We start from the raw sequence: 20,289 nt of genomic DNA, 5'->3' as shown, positions 1-20,289 counted from the left end.
TTGATTCGCCTTGATTGAATGCAGGTGTTGATGGGGTCTCTGTTGATGATGTTGGATTCGGTGGTGCGGTCGATTGCATCTCGTGGTTGATTGCGTCTCGCGAATGCGTCTCGTGACAATGATAAAAGTTTGGACTATGATTTGTTTTGATTTTGTTGTTTAGGCGATCAAAATGAGTGAGAATGATGGTGAAAGAATTGTATTTGTAACTGTTGGGACAACTTGTTTTGATTCTCTTGTTAAAGTTGTGGACATTTCTCTTGTATTAAGTTGTCGAGATTATGTAGTTTGTTTATTCATATATAATCATAGAAAATCGATGTTTGATTGTAGATATATTGTTATTTTATAAGTATGTTGGTTATTTTAAATTAAGAATGTTTTCTTAAAGTAGAAAAAAGATGGAAGAAAAAACATTGTAAATTTTCATTAAGTTGAAATACAATTAAATGACTATGGTGAAGCTAAAAAATAGGAAAATACATAAACATGATTTACTATAAACTCTTATAGAAATCACCAACTACATCACAAACTAAATCTGAAATGCTAAAAATAAGAGAAAATAACAGTAGTTTCAAGAAACTTCAACACTTCTCATTGCTTGAGTTGATGTAGATGTCAAGTTTCTCCTTTAGAAACTCGAACTTATTCCTCAGTAAGGCCTTGTGAACATGTCTGCTAACTGAAGTTCAATTGCAGTACTTCACTTTTTGCACTTTATTAAGAAAGAACAACTTGATGTTGAAATGCTTGGTCTTCCTATGAAAAACAGGATTGTTCAAGATAGAAATTATAGTTTGGTTGTCAACAAACACCTATGTACAATTTCTTGTCCCAATCTTAGATCAATTAGCATTTTTTTCTTTCATAAAACTTGATTTGCAGCAACAATAACAACAATGAACTCTACAGCAAAATTATGTATGAATAAACAAACTACATAATGTTGACGACTTAATACAAAAGAAGTGTCCACAACTTTAACAAGAGAATCAAAACAAGTTGTCCCAACAGTTACAAATACAATTCTTTCACAATCATTCTCACTCATTTTGATCGTTTAAACAACAAAATCAAAACAAATCATAGTCCAAACTTTTATCATTGTCAAGAGACGCAATTTAGGTTGCGAGACGCATTCGCGAGAAGCATTTGCGAGAAGCATTCACGAGATGCAATCGCGAGACGCAACCAACCGCGAGACGTAATCGATAACTATCAAGCGATCAACAATCGCGCCCGCTCCGCAAGGTGAATCAACATGAGACCGCACCACCGCATCCAACCTCATCAATAGGGACCCCATCGACATCTGAATTCAATCAAGGCGAATCAATTAAAAAAACCTTAAACCCTACTATGCGTTCAAACAAGAAATAAACAACAATGAGCGAAGGATAAGGAAGCATACCAGTACCGGACATCATCTTTGTGCTCATGGTTGCCTTTGCTGGGATTCCGTCGTCGGGGTTCGGTCGTCTGGATGTTCGGTGTTTAATTTTTAGAGAGAAGGAAGAGAAGATTGAGAAGAGAGATAATATGGAAGAAAGGAAATAAAAGAAAATGGAAGACTTTTCACAGGGCATCCGGTTGTGGTTGCCTCTCGCGACGGGGGCAATTTTATCAAAAAAAAATATGAAGTGGTTACTAGTGCAATAAATTTTATGCGCTGGTCACCAACACATTTACCCCGTTTTAGGGTCATTTCGTCAAATTTCCATATATATATATATATATATATATATTTGTTATTTAAAAAATATATTTTTTAAATATCATAAAGCCTAGAAGTCTAGAACACACCAACTTTTCACTTTAATATTTAATTTTATTAATTTTTATTTTGGTTTATTTTTTAAAAGTTTCATTTATTTTATAATAAGTTTAAGAGAACAATGTAGACTTTCTGATTATACGACCACGAGTTCGATTATCACTTAAAACACAATTTATCATTATTAGGGATGACAATTATAAATTGTCACGCGGTTTTTAATATGAATCATTTTGTTAGGGACGATTTTTCTCGAAATCGAACGAGGATGAGACGAGAATGATATTTGTATCTCCGGTCTCGATCTCAACACAATTTTGCCACGAACACTAATAAACATAATTGAATATATAATATTATCAATATTTTTTTTTATATAATATGATTAAGGGTGCCAACCGAGATTCCCCGAAATTGAATGGACAAAAATGATAATAAAAAAACAACTGGAATAGAATGGGGCGAGATGGTAACATATTCTCAACTAACCTTCAAAGCTAAATAATAATAATAAGAATGATAAAGAGAGGACGTCGGGGCAACGAACCCATCTGATAGTCACGTGAAAAAAATAAGTCAAGGTAAAAAAAATTATAATATAAAAAATTAGAGAGAGAAATTATGTTCGGGACAGAATGATCCGAATGAATATGTCTTTCTTTACATTTATAATTTTCTTTTTAAGTGGCAGATTAATTTTTCCAATTTGACTTATTTTTTCAAGTAACTCTCAAGTTAGGGTAGCTAGAGATCGATGCCCATTTGCTCCCTATCATTATTATAATATTCCACACAAAAACACGCTACAAATTTGTGAACCATTCTATTGTATATGGAATGCTTTATTAGGCTTTTTTTTTTCTCTCTTTTTATGTTTTTTCCATTGAAAAGTTACTTGGTTAATCACAAAGTATAAATGGTTAATATTTTTTATAATATTAAAAATCAAGTATTAAATAATTGTCTAAATTTTAAGTGCTTATATTAATTGATTTGTTAAATATATGTGACAAATGACTTATGAGAAGTATGAGTCATTATCAAGGTTATCATTAACAAAAAAAAATTAACTTTTCATTTCCATCATTATTATTTACTAGATTATCTTATTAAAAATAATTAAAATATTTTTCTCAAGCAACTTGCACAGCTTCCTCATAATCACCATGGGATTTTTCTCTATGAGCTCCATTGAGTATTGCAATGTGAGCTTGATATATGTTTCTTTTTTTTTGATGTTTTGCTTTACTTTGTTTGATTTTTTTTATACATTTTTTCTTCGTTAAATATTTTACTTGTACAAAATTAATATAATTCATTTAATAATAAAATACTGAAAAGAGAGTATAAGATTTCGCGTTTATATATATATTCATCTATTAATAAAAAAAATTTGAATAGAGAATAACGTTTATATTTATCGTTTATATTTTTATATACTTTTAGATGAGTTGTACAAGATCAACTCATCATATTGCATTATTTGCATTAAAAGTTTCACTTTTTCTTTTATTATTCATAATTAAAATGAGATCAACAAACGATTTGACCCTAATAATTATAATAATTATAAGTTGATACTTACCTCAATATGTGCAAGATTCAAATTGTGAAGCAAAATAAACCCTAAAATCAAGAATAAGCTCATAATTTATTGACATGGTTGACTTGGCTATCATCAACAAGAAAGTCTTGCTTCCAATAAAGAAAAAAATAAAAAAAGTCTCCATCTTGTTAGCACAAGGATATTTCAAAAGGGAGTAATTATTTCTCTTTACAAACAATGAACAATAAAACTTTACATTACAAGAATATCCAAAAATCAATGCGACAATCATAAACATCAAACATAGAAAATTATAGTGCAATCCATCAAACCTAATAACGCAAATTCGTGACAAAAGCATCATCCTCTTGAACATCCGAGACGATCATATTTGAAGGCCATGTGATTGAATCCAATGGATCGGAAACACTATTATCATTCGCCTCTTCTTTAACAAAAGATGGATTAACCATGGTAGATTCGAAACCGGTGAGGCTAAACTTTGCAACATCAGAATCAAAGATTATATTTGAAGGGTTCCTTGATGTTGATGTGTCTTGGCATGTATGTTGGCCGATGTATGTGATGTGGTATAATAATTTTTCACCAGGAATTTGCTGTACCTGTTTCAATGCTTTGCAACTTTCAACGAACTTGTTAGTACACCTATAATAGCACCTACAACCAAAAATACCTCATTAGCCAAAAAAAGGTTAAAATATACAACCAAAAATACATTAGATTACAAAAGGTAGTTTCGATTAACTATAATGTTTGTCATTTGGGTCTTATATTTCGTATGTGAAATGGGTTATTGTAAATACTTTTATAGTTAATCTTAAACAACGTAAATATACAAATACGTAAAAGAAAAAGGAAATAAACGTGATTTTGACCTTCTTGACAACTTTCTATGAGTTTTTTTTATAGTTGTGGAAAGTCTCTTCAAGATTTTTTTAAATGTTAAGTGGGTGTGTTCTATACTTATACAAAAACCTAAGGAAAATGTTTGGTTGTCTATGACAGAGCATATCCTTTAGTTAGGGCAAATTCAAAAAGAATATCTCTTGATGTTTGAATTTAAACCACTAAGTCTGTTTAACAAAATAAACCAAACTATTTTTTTTTTAATTTTAACGTTAAAATATGGTATTTCTCTATTTAAAAAAAAATAGATAAAGGAATTAAAAAAAATATATAAGTTTCATATGACCCCCTAAGGCATGTAATGTAGTAAGAATTTATAGCCATGAAAAACTCTACTTGCGGGTAGCTAGGTACTATTTAACTACTTTTGTGGTTTTGTTTTTCCTATTGCTAATTTAATTAAGTTTCCAAAAATTCAAAAAAAAAGTTTATTTTATTCAATGTATAGATTTTATTGTCTTGAATTTGAGACATTTAATTGCCCAATCTTATATTTGTGAACTAAAACTATAATTGCATGCATTAAGAGCACATGTACAATTAATTGTAAGCAACTGAATGTGCAGATTAATTATCAAAGATATTTATAAGTTTTATCAAAGTGAACTCCATCTACAATATATGTTTCAATTTCATTGATTCTATAACACCACAATTTTGTACTTAAGTTAATTTTCAAAACTAGCTAGATGCCTAATAATGACAATCCATGTCATTTTGTAACAGACTCATTTTAATTTTTTCATAAATAATGTGAATTTGCATACAACATGGGTCATTGAAAATTTTATCATTCTTTTAAAAAGTAGTTTTAGTTAACTGTTTATCTTGGTTACCCGATTTGACCCGACCACTATCTCATGTTGCTACCTACCAATACATTGCAATAAATTGGCTAAACCAAATCAAATGGAACTACAATGCTAAATGTAGAATCTAGATGTATATCCATTGATTGAGAATACAGACCTTGGGTGATGAGCATTGTGGATCTTCTTTTGGCCATATTTTCTCCAAGCATAATTATCTTCAGTTGTTGTAGAAAAATTTTCCATTGAATCAGCCCCTTTTCTGCATCAACCAGTAAAAGTGGAGAAAATTTCATGATCAAAGTAAATTAGTAACAAAAACTACTTTGTGCTCTTAAAAATTCAGATTAAAACTCTCACATTTGTCCAATAATTATTTCACAAATTTAAAATGAATACTTACAAACACATTCAACTACACCACAGTTCTTATAAACCTGTAAACAGCTCTTCTAATATATATTTAAATCATCAAACTATCGCGCTCATCCACAAGAAATTGTGGGTGGGTGCGATTTCGGTTGTGAGTGAATATGATAATTTTTGTGGGGAGGTCATAGTAATTTTTGGTTGCTTGGGTATTTGTATGTATGTTTTTCAATTTATGTGAACCTAAAAACCGAAATATATCTTTCTTTGACCGTGATAGCTTACTAATAGATTGTGATAATCATATGAGATTTGTTGGGGGGATATGCCTCGATTGACTGTGGATTTTTGGAGACCCTATTAATGAATTGATGCAAATTGACCTTACTAAATAAGAAATAAATTCCTACCCCATTATTCTATGATAGTCCATATGGAAACTACATATTTTTTTAGAATAAAAGTAAGACCTTCTAGCTTGATAACATACTTATAAAATTTTTGCAAAATTTTGGAGTTAACCCCCAACAAAACATTTAAAAACAAGTTTAGTCGTAAGTTGAAAACAAAAATTAAATAAAAAACTGAAAAAACATTAATGATCCAAATAACAAACAATAGAAAAATCAACGAGTCAATGACGTATACCTATGTCATTTTCTGTCTTTTTTTCGGGACTTTTTCTTTGTTATTCGCATAGTTTATTTCGCTTTGGAGTTTTCAAGTTTCTATACTATTCTCTAATTTTTTTTATAATAAAGTTACATTCTTAGTCATTTTAGATTTTCTCAACTGTTTTGGTCGCCTTTTCGACCATCTCACTTTTGCAATCTCTGCAAAAGAGTTTAGCGAAAAGATTCTGAATTAGTTAAGAGGATAAAAGGTCAAATCTCTCTTCATAGGCGGAGTGACCGCGCCCTTCTAAGCTAAGTAACATCATCATCTCCAACATCCTCAATCCCATATGAGATTTCTTCTACTACATCTTCAACCCCTCCAAATCAGACCCGACTCCAAAGTATTTTGTTGAATTCGAAAAATTCTCCAATCACTCCCTCAACATCTCGCCTCCCATCAGTCCATTAAAGCGAATCCATCACAAATATGTCTGGAATCACACATTCATTTTGATTTGTTTTCATGCTCATGTGTAATGAGTATAAACAAGGTTTGATTGAAAAAAGAAGAAGTGCAAACCACCAAAGTAACATCTTTACTATAAGAGGTTTGCTAGAATTATTGATCAGATCTACTCTCACAATTATTTTATCAATTAAACAAAATTGTCTTTATTATTAACATCAATATAGCAAGTTGAATTGTAATTATCCACACTAGAATTAAACTTATAGACAATCTATTATCCATAGTCCTCATCTCTATTTATTTTAATTTGACTTTTTCGTGTATAGTTTCTCAAGTACAAACTCATCTTTCAAATTATAAAAATTATAAGTTTTCTTACCCACACTACAAGTCCAATAGCAAATCACAACTTTTATCTCATCATCCTTTTGGGATGAGTGACTATCATTTCAATTGGAGATCCAATATTATTGGTCAAATATATTATAGATAGTACTTTTGCGAAGATTGCAAAAGAAATGGTAAAAAACTCGTCAAAATAATTCAGTATAAGTTATGTCAAAATATATTCCGCTATCCGATTACTACTCAAACAACATAAAAGAAATTACTACAATCCATAAGGATTTTTTCATATCAACAACAATGTCATTCTTATGGAGTATATATATATATCTCCGAAGTTTGGGGCCTATGCGAAAAGAAAAAAATTATTCTTATTTTTATTTAACTTGTTATTTTTTATGTTATATTGTAAAAAATAATAATTTTGTATTATATTTAACCTAACTAATTTAGTTTAGTTGGTTAAATTGTATAATAATACTTTCTAAGAGGTATTGGGTTCTCAAACCTTTCTAAGGTATTTGTTTTTATAATTTTTTTATGAAACCCTATGCAGTTGCATTGGTTGTCTTATTCTATGGTTATATATATATATATATGAATTCTTATGTAGATAGAAAAAAATAATGAAATGTGTTGTAAAATAGAAAACAATATGCTCAACATTCTTGTAGGGTGAATTGTTGTTCTGAATGCTTCAACTGAAGTTATCAGATACATATATGACTAGAGAAAATAAAATAGAATGCTAGAAAATTTAAGAATTAGATTATTAATTCATAATCTAATTTCATATATTAATTATAATATTGAAATGAACTCATTAAAATGAATGAAAATGATAATATAAGAATAATATATCTAGCTAATTAAGTTGGTATGTCCGAACAAAATAAAATCAAATATTGTACTCGATCAATTCAAAAGTCAATATATGATTGTTTAAGTTTTACTCTAAATGCTAATAATAAAATTATCAATAAATTTGTATGTCATTGAATTAGTAATATTTGAATTAATTAATTCTAATTAATTAATCCAAAAGCAATTAATAAATTAATTGTATATAAATACCAAATGATCAAAATGTAGAATGATGTCAACATTAATGTATTATGTATAATGATATTTACTATTTCTTTGTTATTGCTTTGTTGTTAATCAAAACAAATTAGTTGTGATTGATAATTATAACAATTAGTAATTTAAATCTATTTAATGAAAATGAGCATTTGGTATATATATTCTTATTCTCGATTAATGACCAAAGTTAAAGGTTTGGTCAAGTATCTATTTGATGGTTTTAGTTTTCAGCAAATAAATATCCCTTCAATAATTTTAGAATATAATAGAATTATTTTTCCAAGTCTATTATGCAACAAAACCTCTAATTGTGAAAGCATGTTCTTTTAAGTTAATAATTTTAAATTTATGGAAATATTTTCACAGGTTGATTCATAAAAAAAAAAAAAAAAAAATTACTTCGTAGAAAGATTTTAGAAGGATTTCTAAATTTCAAAAAAAAAAAAAAAAAAAAGAAGAAGAAATAGAAGAAGAACGTCTAACAAAAGAAATACTTAGCCTATAAGTATTATCATCCTAAAAAAAAATAAATAAAATAAAAATTAAACTAAATTAAAATAGGAATTTTTCTAATTTTGTAAAAACTTCTTCAAAAAATATTTTAACAAAGAAAAAACATACAACAACCAGTACTAATTGAACCAATGACTATATATTTATATATAATTCTTGAATGTAATCAATTCTATACCACTCAAAATTAGATTAGACTTGACCTTGTTACTTTGAACTTTATTATAGTTATACATGTATAGACAATTTCAATTAGTAGTGATTACAATATTAATTCATTAATAAATTCGTTGTATCGAACATTTATCATTATTAAAAATTTTAGAATTAAAAGTAAGCTAACTCACTTGATTTCCTTGGTTTTAATCTTCTAGTCTTAGTTGATACATATTCTAATTATTTATTAATACTTGTAATTCTAATAATATAAAAAATCATTCTTAATACACATCAACTTCTTTACTATTTATCTTTCTCTAACTTGGTATTAGAGTCATTACTCGGTTTTAACATACCTCTATATAATGGCATCTTCTTCCTCCTCTTCTACTTCAACCTCAACTCTAATAAATTTATCACAAAAACTTTTTTCTTTAGAAATCTCAAATCTTACATACCCTAAAAGGTTATGACTTTTATCCATACGTTACTAGAACTAATTATGCTCTTAAATTTTTCTCCAAGCCGACACTTTTGACGGATCTAGTGTCCTCTCTACAAATCATATTTTTACCACCGGGGAGGAACAAGATCAAAGGATTCTTTCATGTCTTCTTTCCACCCTTTTAGAATCCACCCTAGTCCAAGTGGTTAAATTCTCTCCATCACATTTAAAGCCATTTGATTTGATTTAGAATGCACATTCGCCTCTCAATCCCAAACTCATCTAATGCAATTTCATCTCCAGCTCTTGACGGTAAAAAAGGACTCACTCCAGATAAGTGTTATCTGTAGAAAATAAAATCAATCATCGCTAGTCTCGCTAGTGTTAGGCAAAACACATCTCAACAAGATTTCATCATTTATGTTTTGAGAGGACTTGGTCCTAAATACGAATATTTCACTATAGCGGTAACCATCCGCACCGACCACATCGCCATCGAAGACCTCGTATAATGCTTCTTAAACATGAGATCTGCCTTAAATCACTCCATTTTAACTCTCCAACCTTTAATCTTGCTATTTGATCGAGAGGATCTTCGAAACCATCCAACTTCTAATGATTGTGACATTCGGTCTCCTCCTCGAGTGATTATAGTGGAGAAAATAAAATTATCAATCGATTAGGCTCCCCTAATTTTAATGGATATAAAATAAATGGGACTTCAGTTCCTCTAATTTTTCACACTCCAACTAGCTTTATGCTAACATGTTTGGGGTCCTTCTACTATTGTGTCTTCTATTTTGGGTCATGGTCTTGTGAGTCCAATAGAAATAAAATACAATATCAATTGTGTGATCGTTTTGGTCACGCGACTAATGTTTGTCGGTTTGGTCTGGTCTGTTTTATCAGATTTGTAACTTTATAGGTCATTCGATTGAAACTTGTTGATGTCGTCATAATCAAAATACGACACACTCTACTATGAAGACTACACCTTCCTTTGTTTATGCATTGGACTCATATCTCGACTCTAGTGCTACATATCATCTTATGACGAATCTTGACAACCTTAGCGTCGTAACCTCCTATCATGGTACATAAACTATTAAAATGGGTGACGATAACCCTTTTCCTATTTCTAATATTGGGAAATCATTTATTTCATGTTCCAATAAAATCATCATCTACGTAATATATTTATGTCTCATTAATCACAAAAAATTCTAAGTGTTTTCAAATTTCTGTCGATAATAATACATTTTTTAATTTCTTCCAAATCATTGCATTGTCAAGGATTAGGTCACGAAGAAGGATCATATCATCCAAAAACAATTCACCTTTATTCATGTATCACTCTCCACAAATTACATCATTATTTCTTGGCTACTAGATTATATTATATTCAATAGCAAATCCTCCTTTCACATCTCCTCCATCATTTCTCAACTTAATCACATTTCCCCCCTCAAGGATTTAGGTACACTACACTATTTTCTCGGGATTGAATCTCATCGATTTATCTCCGACATTTTTCTATCTCAATTAGAATATATCCATGATATTTTTATCCAAGCCAATATGAGTGACTCAAAACTTTTTAATATCCCAATCTCTTATGAGTAATCTTTATCTCGTCATAATGACGACACTTTTTAAAGTCATTTATATATCACATCATTGTTGGCGATCTTCAATATTTGATGCATACTCGACTTGAACTTGCATTTGTTGTCAACCGTGCATGTCAACTAATGCAGCCTCCTACCATTACTCATTGGTCTATAGTGAAAAGAATAATATGCTATCTTTTTAATACTCCTCATTATGGACTCCTCATTCGTCCATAACCTTCTCTCGATCTATCTACCTTTTTTTACTCTAACTGATTGTTTGTCCAGACGATCGTCTCTCCACAATTGACTATTACACATTTTTGTATGACAAATTTATCTCTTAGAATTCAAAGAAACAACATGTCGATGCTTGGTCTAGTATCGAGTCTGAATATCGAGTTCTAGCTCATGCCACTACTGAACCCATCTAGCTCTAATCTTTGCTACGTGAACTTTGCATCTCCTTACCTCAACCTCCCATTTTAGGTGTGACAATATTGGTGTTGTGTTTCTCTTAACCAATCTAGTTTTTCATGTTCGTACGAAACATATAGAGATTAATTTTCACTCCGTTCTTGAACGTGCTGCCCAGAAATCTCTCTTTATCCGATACATACCTACTGATGATCAGATTGTCGACATCCTCACCAAATGACTTACATCAAATCGGTTTGCTTTATTATGTAACAAATTCACGGTGTGTGCCTCCCTATTTTGTTTGAGATAATGTATTAAAGACTCTACAATTTAAAGTAATGATCAGTTCACTCGAGTCCATTGGTTTTCATCTTCTATCCTTTAAGATGGTACATATTATAACTCTTTAGTTACTCTTTACTTTTTTTTTTATAAATTCATACTCTTATAATTGTAATCATACATAGAAAATACATTTTAATACACAACTACTTCTTTATTACTTAATGATTTCGTTTTTTGTATTATAATTTATTTGTATCATCGTATTTATACAAATTTTATGTAATTTCGAGACGAAATATCAACATATAATTCAAATCTTTTTTCCGTATGTATCCATTTTAGTCGACTAAATCAGTTTGATTGGAGATCGTTGACGTGATAATCTTAGGTTAAGTCCCAAAATCTATTATATCTTTAATACACCTTAAAATAAAATGAGGCATAATCTCAAACTTGTCGTGTGAGACGATAATCTTTTGATTATAATATCAACAATTTAATTTTCAAAATAAATACATTATACCAACGATGTTTTAGTAGCATGGAATCATAATCAATCTCTCTATGATTTTAAGCATGGAAGACAAGATTGACAACTAAGAATATAACGCCAGTGGTATCTCACCATAGGGTCGGGGTGTAGATATTGGGAGAATAATATTCTACTGTATAGAGTAGTCGAGTAGGTTTTGTCTCAAATTATCATGATAGGATATAATATGGAGTTTTGTCTCAAATTTTATTAGAGTTTATATTATAATGTCTTTGGCATAAAAATAATAATATAATTTAGTTTTTTATGATTTTAGATGTATATACTAATATAAATATGATGAATGATAGGGAGCACGACTTTGGGGGAGCGACTCGTACAACGAAAGTGACATCGCTGTTATACTAAAGTGATCTCGCTGTTATACAAAAGAGACCTCGTCCCTTTTGTATAACAACGATGTCTTTTTTGTATAACAGCGATGTCACTTTCGTATAACAGCGATGTCACTTTCGCTGTACGAGTCGCTTCCCCAAAGTCGTGCTCCCAATCATTTTTTCTATAAATATAGATGTTATAATAACTTAGGTTATTTGAACCATTATTCTATGGAAAATTTATAGAATTGACAATTCTGTATAGATTTAGTCATATGTTTGTTGAACCTCATTATATATTGTGTTAATTATTTTATCTCTATCTCCATCGTGCTACATTAATGTTATTTTTGTATGTGTTTTACTCAATAAGTGGTATCAAAAACATATTTTAAGAATATAACTAACATATTCTATTTATGATGATATGCCATCATAAAATCTTTATTGAAGAAGTTGTTGTAAATTTTGTGCTCTTGTTAAAGATTGTAAGTTAATTGAAAAAAGACATTCATTGTAGAATAATTAGTAATAAATATGTGAGTTTAAAGTTTCAGTTGCCATAATAGTGGTTAATATTTTTCTCGATTCTGGGTGACGATGCCTTGAGAAGAAGAGAGAAGAAGACAACATGTATTTGATTTTTCTTATTAAAGAAGGCATAGATGAGCGAGAAGTCGTTGGTTGACAGCAACCCTAACTTATAATGAAGATAGAAGACGGTGAGGTGTTGAAGTAGTAATAAAGATGTGATGTGCCTCATTGTGAAAAACAATTGACTCGTTCATGCAACATATAAATAGTTTGCTAATTAAAATAGATGGTTGTAAAGTTTATTTGCACAAGTGTTGTTTTGGTAAGGGTAGAAATATTTGAATTTACATAGATTTTGTTTGACAATAAAGATCATTTTTAAATATTCCATATAAGAGTACCTCATTTGTGGCATGATTCTTGAAAATACAATATTTAGTATAAAATTGAAAATGACATTATAATTGGTAGTAAATTAATTCACACATCAGATTTTATAGTTGTAGGCACATTAATATTTAGGATGAAGGTGATTTGTAGAGAGAAAATGACTTGTTTTCAGTCATGGAATAGTATATATAATCAATACTATAAAATAGTGAGAAGAATATTATCTCCTACTTCAAACACTTTTTATTACTTGTGTAAAAAGAGCTCATCTTCATTTTAGTAAGATCTCCAGTAAGAAGATTTGTAGCACCCAAATCAAGATATCAGTTTTATCATAAATGACATAAATTAAAATCAAAGCTATATCAAAGAGTCGTAGTAACCACACATCAAATAAAAAACATCAAGGTAACATTAAAAAAGTGCATTCATCCTAAAAGAAAATGTATCCATCATCATTCAATTATGAATCTCTAATAGTAAAAGTCTTAAAAAAATGGAAGACTAAGTAAGTTAGGTTGCATGTTACTTAATACTTTCCTTTATTAGGTTTCAATGTACTCTTTTTGTTAGTGGCAAAACCTTCTCTATACTCTTGGAGATGTTGTTCTCTGTACATACTAGCTATAACTCTTGCAATTTTTAGTGGCTATTCTCAACCTCACATCATTCACTTTCTTCAAATTGGACCACAACATCATCTATCTCTTCCTCAATCGATTTTAGCGTCAATTTGTTCGGTTATCAAGAATCAATTACCATGTCTAAATCCTTTACTAATTGTTGGGTTGAAAATCACTAGTCCCATCTTACCCATCATTTAGGGTCGGGTCGGGTTATCTCTAACTTATTTCTCAATAACCAAAAAAATACTTATTCATTTTATTTTTTTCCGGTAATTACTTCATTTCAGCTTAACTTAGTACGTTTTAAATAAGAATCGAATTCTTATAATTTTAATTATGTATATTGGGTTAATCTAAAGTTTATTAATAAACTAACAAACAATAGTGAAAGCTTCATCACTATACATGGGATTGCATTATTAATGAATTTATTTCACCTTTACTAAACAAAAAAAAAATAATAATAATAAATTGAAAGAAAGCCTTAAATATATATAATTAATATTGTACCAAAAGTAGATATGATGTACCTTCTCTTATAGCAGCCTCTTCGATCCTTCGTGGCCGTGGCCGGCGGTTGCGGCTGCGGGTTTGAACTCTGGCCGGTCAACTGGCTGCCGGAAGAGGCGAGGAGAGAAATAGCCTGAGTAAAAGATGTGAAGATATTTTCTGCATAATCGGTAATAAAAGTAGCATTTTGTGGTGGGTTTTTAAGCAAGATCTTGAGCTGATTCGCCATATCTTTCCCCTTTATCAGCTCCTCTACAATCTCCATCTCACAATCTTGGGGCTTTAGGTTTTCTGACCAATTGGATGATTCTTCCATCACTCTTCTTGCTCCTACCTCATCTAGAGAGAGAAAGTGAAAGAGAAAGACAGCTGAGTCTAAAAGAAGCTATAATTAAAGTGGTCTAAACGTTATATATTATGCATTAAATATTGGTTTTTGTCTATTTATTTAGTTTAGTCAAACTCAAGTAGTACCATTTTTTATTAATTTAAAATTATATAGTACATCAAAGTTTGTTTGTTTTTTCTAATTATAGATAGAGTTCTATTATAGTTATTGTTTGTCTGTTTTTTATTATTATTTGTAAAGATTAAATAATTTAAACCAAAATTATTACCTAGTTAAGACATAAATAAATCATATCTAATTAGGGTAAAGATTCTGAATGAAAATACTAATCTAAGTCAGATTTTAAAGCAACTTTGGAACTAGATTTAAATAAGCTATCATAAGTTATAATCATTTATTTGAATTATAACTGGAATAAAGTGAATAATTCATATATCTCTAAAACTCATTAAAAGAGTTTAAATGAAAATAATGAATAAAAGATTAAATATTACATGTTTGATTTTTACTTAAAATGTTTAAAGTTGAAGTGAAAGTTTAATCGTGTGGGGTGATAATAGTTTTCAATTACAAAAATCAAGAAAACAAATTCATATATCTCTAAGCTGGATTGCATATATTACTAGTTTCATTAATTATAAAAGATTGTGAAATGTCATTAAAAAATATTACAAACAATTACAAATTAAACTATATAATTTTGAAAGGAATAACTTTTTTTTACTTAATTAGGCTAGCTTAAATAGCAAGGATAGGTGCATTAGCTTCTTAAATTCAAATTTTGTTTTATAGATTCATATTACATAATAAAACATAAAATCATCTGAAAGGAAGTTAATACTTACATAAATGGTTAATCATTATATAATTAATATCAACACAAACTACCAAATTATAATTTGGTGTATTTTATCAAAATTTATAATAAAAATCAGAAAAAATAATTATTTTTTAATATTTAATATGAAAAATATAATTAAATTTTATTTAGTAAGAAAAATATCAACTTTTTAATTGTGCTATAAATGATTTATAGATCAAACTTTTATTAGCAAAAGGAGCCTGCAATCAAAGCAAGCTATAATAAATTATGCTTATTTTCAATTTAACTATTAAATTAAGTACATATCATTATTTTATTCTATAAAATTAAAAAATAAATATTAGACACATATAAGTCATTTAAACCAAATTAATTATTTTTTATCATACAAAAACTTCTCCAAAATCTATCTTATTTCAAAAATAATAATCAGACCAAACAAGCCCTTACTTGGTAACATGGTATTAAATAAAATAAAAATAAGTTATAGCACGTTTTTTTTAAAATAAATTAACCATTTTTTTTACAAAATATCCGTTTATAAAAAAAAACAATTATTTCAAATTTTTGAATTGAATGAAAAACTATATATCTTATATATAATATTTTAAAATTTTATAAATAATAAAGTAAAACAAGTTAAATAAATATGTAAAAGTGATTTATTTAGATTAAATTCAAATATTTAATATCAAACAAGTCCTTAGTTATTAAAAATGACGTCATGTAGATGACGAAAGAAGATACTAGGGCTGATGCACCTATCGTTTTCCTTCCTTGATGAGCTGGCATCGTACTGTATCTTTATTATTCTTTAATAGTTTCTGGCCGGCCAATTGTAGATAAGATCCATAAATTAGTACCCCACTATCAAAATACACGACACATTAGCAGACAAAACACATTAGTTAATCCTATAATTTGTTACATATATTCAAAGAAGCCTTCAAACTTTAAAATCATACACTAACTTGTGATAACTTGTGGATAGTTGGTTCTCATCGTTCAGATACTACAGCCTTGTTCGGATTGGGGTTATTGTAATAACTAGAGGGGAAAATAAGTAATAATTGGTGATGATTTTGAGATAATGAGAATATTTTTGGTAAAATTACTTAAAGGGTATTGATATATAATAATAAAATAATAAATAGTAATTTAAAATAAAGGGTATTTTAGTATTTTGGATAATGAATTGAGTGATGTAATTGATTAGAAGGGGAGTAAAAAAAAGTTTGAGTGGGTTGAGTTATTAAAATAACCCAACCTAACTAGGCCTACAAAATAGGAATATCCTATTGATTTAATAAAAAGAGCAATCAATCCTAAGCCAAATACTATTTTTGGAAAACAATGAAAATATAACCAAAGACTATACATTCTAATAACTCTACCTCCACATTCATTTTGGAGAATTTATGAAATTGTTCCAATCTCATGACATGTATTTTTATGTCATAATTTACCTCACTATGAATTTTCTTGTTTTGATTTGATAATTTTATCTTTATCACCTAGGTTATTAATAACGTTTGCAATTGGTTAAGATTATGATTCTAGTTATCACGTCCCTTTATTTAGACTTGTATATACTCTTTCATCTCTCAAAATTTTTGATTCATGACAAATAAATGATATGTAGAAACTTAGAGGCTCAATGTAGTGATTCAAAATATAAGGCTTATTCATGTTAAAAAAATCACAAAATAAATAATAACGATCTAAACAATAGAGATACGATAGAGTAAATAACACAATATTTAACTAGGTTCTATCAACAATGTCTACGTCCTCGGGGAGTCGCGCGTCCATTCTATTGATTTTTAATGAATAATAATTCAAGTAACTCTATATTACATCGTCTCTATATTTATAAATGTACATACTTATAAACTACTTATGCTCATTAGATCGTAATAAGACATACATTAGCTCAAACTTATATTATTCATAACAATTTACTCATGTCTGAAGTCCGAATCATCCGTCTTAAAGGTGATGAAATATATTACTCATTCAACACCAAACATCATGTCTATATATATATTGTATAATGCAATAATAAAAGATGGATGTTGGTTCCTTATATTATTTTTTTATCCTATAGCATCTCTTATATACGAATCCATCATTGTGTCTTGTAACTAATAGATAATGTCTTCCTAATGAACTACATATTTTATTATAGGGGATAATATCAATTATTTTAAAACAGTGAATATTTATTCATCTATATCAATCACTTTAAAATGGTTGGTATTAGTGTATTTTTTTAACTTAACAAAACTATTTTATCATGTCACAACTCATAAAACTAATTCATGTCAATCACTTTAAAATAGTTGGTATTAGTGTATTTTTTTAACTTAACAAAACTATTTTATCATGTCACAACTCATAAAACTAATTCATGCCATATATATGATATCACTATCAACAAAAAGAAGCCATAGTGTATATAATATATTATAACTTAAAAGCTATAAAAATGATTATTTATTTAAAACAAAATTTTATTAAATACAATTTTATTCAAATCACATTAATGTCTAGACAGACAGGTCACAGGTGTGAGTGACCTTACACCTAATATATAAAATCAATCCATTACTCCAAATATTTCTTGATCTAAATAAAACCCTACTATAAAATAGTCAATAGCAATCAAATTTGCAAAGATATGTTATTACTGTTATCAAAATAATAAATTTTCAAATCGTTAAGACTATCAACAGCAGTGTGTCAACAACAGGGTATCAAATGAGTGTTAATATAATATTAATTGGTACAAGCAGAGTATCAAAATTAAAATTAAGTGTTAAAATATGAGTATCAAATTTTGATAAGGGACCAAATTTGACGTAGCCCAATCACAGCGTGCCAAGTGACAGCGCGGGTGGTTACTTTTTTGTTTTTGTTTTCTTTTTTAAATACACTTTTGCATAATAATTGATCAAAATTTATATATATATATATATATATCATTATTTTTTATTTTTGGAGATCTATAAATAGAGACTTGGTTTGTGTCATTTGGACACCAAAAAATTTCTAAAATTTTCCACCATATTATCATCTTTGTTTATGGTTAAAAAAAATGAAATTACGTATAAATGATGTGGAAGTGAGAGAAAATGAAAAAATAATTTTGATACCTTGAATAACACTCTGCTGTAGGATATGCTAAAAAGTGGGTGTTAAAATATGTGTTAAACTGACGTGGTAGGGTATTAAATGAAAAAATTTGATACCGACTGTGGATAGTCTAATAGGGCAATATCTATATCTATCCATATCCAAAATCATTTTATCTGATGAGTAACTGCCCATATTTTTAATTTAAAAATGTATTAAATAAAATAAAACCTTATTTAATTTAAATATAAAAGACTTGTCAATTGATATCGTACTTATTAAATGTGAGAGTTAGAGAGGGTCCTAACATTTAGTAGGCATTATCAAACCTCAACGACGGAGAAGATAGCTAGCCATGTTAATTTGTTTCTTTGATATGGTTTCGTTTGGCTAGGTCTGGCAAAGTACGGGTTGCAACCGCTATGGATGTCTTCTGTTTAGGTAGTTTTCTTCGATACCCTTCATCATATTCGATACCCTTCATCATATTCATCAACAAAAAATATTTTTGTTGTTGTTTTTATGGTTGATTTTTTACTTTTTTTTTTTTTCAAGTTTTTGACTACAAAGTGTTCGACAGAATACCCACAATCATTTTGAGCGGCTTTTTACCACCAACATCATTAGAAATTAGTGACCACATCACTTCTTATTAGGTAATATATTACCACACATAAGTTCCTTCTTCCTTTCTCATTGTACGCCCCAAAAATAGTCCGTATCCAGCTAATTCATTTTAGTCGGCCTTTTGAATATTATTTTAGTTTTAGTTCGAGAATCGTCACCTAATTTGTCTCCTTTTGAAATTAATAAATAATAAAAATTCTTTAAAGTTCGTTGTTTGATAACACGTGTGAATGACCTGTCTTTCGAAGTTCTCTACTACTAAACTGAACTGATGGTTTATATGAGAGAGACCCAACAATTTTACACTAAAATGATAATTTAAACCTATTGTATATGTCTAAGGTTAGAAACTTAATTATAGCATTGCATGGACAGAATATGTGTAAACAAAATTAAATATAAATGTATCTAGAGAGGGTAAAAAAAATGGTACATGAAATCATTCGAAAATTGAAGATGATGATTAAGAATATTAGAAGGATAATGTATGATTTTTTTTTCATATTAAGTATGATAAAATAGAGACAATATTTTAAACTAGTCCTAAAATTACTTTAAAACTATTCTCTATATTTTTATTAAATTAATAAAATCAATTGATAATCAAATAATAGAAAATGATTTAAAATATAAAGTTGAGAAGCAAACTAGTTATAAGCCAGACTTTCGTTACACTGTTTCAAAATTTGTTAGAATTATGTTGAGATGCCATTATGCCATTACAGTTTCCTTAAATTAATCCTAATCGATTCTAATATATTTGAAGCATTTCCGGATCATCACCCTCGAGTTCGAGCTCCGACTCTCAACGATCAAGAGTGATGATCCAATATATTAATATTTTTATTCAAACATGTTGATTTGAGACGAAATAGAGGATTTTAATTAAAAGGTTAGCTTCTAAATTGAAATTAGAGTGTGACTAGGCAATTAAATCGAATAAACTTACAGGTAATAAAGAGACAATAACTCAAAAACATAGATAAAAAATAGAATTGAGATTAAGATTATACAATAATTTGAGACTTACAAGTGGTTGAAAACGATAAAC

The 20,289-nt window shown here is 28.7% G+C and overlaps 1 protein-coding gene across 1 annotated transcript; it reads right to left on the bottom strand.

Annotated features, from left to right (window-relative positions):
• Positions 1-3,444: 3,444 nt before the first annotated feature.
• LOC124938207 (WRKY DNA-binding transcription factor 70-like) lies at positions 3,445-14,662 on the bottom strand. The gene is made up of 3 exons (XM_047478608.1): positions 14,325-14,662; positions 5,220-5,321; positions 3,445-4,001 (listed from the first exon to the last, which is right to left on the bottom strand). Exons 1-3 carry the CDS (start codon positions 14,618-14,620, stop codon positions 3,656-3,658), a joined length of 744 nt encoding a protein of 247 aa, XP_047334564.1. The 5' UTR covers positions 14,621-14,662; the 3' UTR covers positions 3,445-3,655.
• Positions 14,663-20,289: the final 5,627 nt, after the last annotated feature.

This window comes from Impatiens glandulifera, chromosome 1, assembly GCF_907164915.1.
Source record: "Impatiens glandulifera chromosome 1, dImpGla2.1, whole genome shotgun sequence".
NCBI classification, from domain to species: domain Eukaryota; kingdom Viridiplantae; phylum Streptophyta; class Magnoliopsida; order Ericales; family Balsaminaceae; genus Impatiens; species Impatiens glandulifera.
Note: the sequence above shows the minus strand (reverse complement) of the source record. Positions and strands in the feature narration are given on the sequence as shown.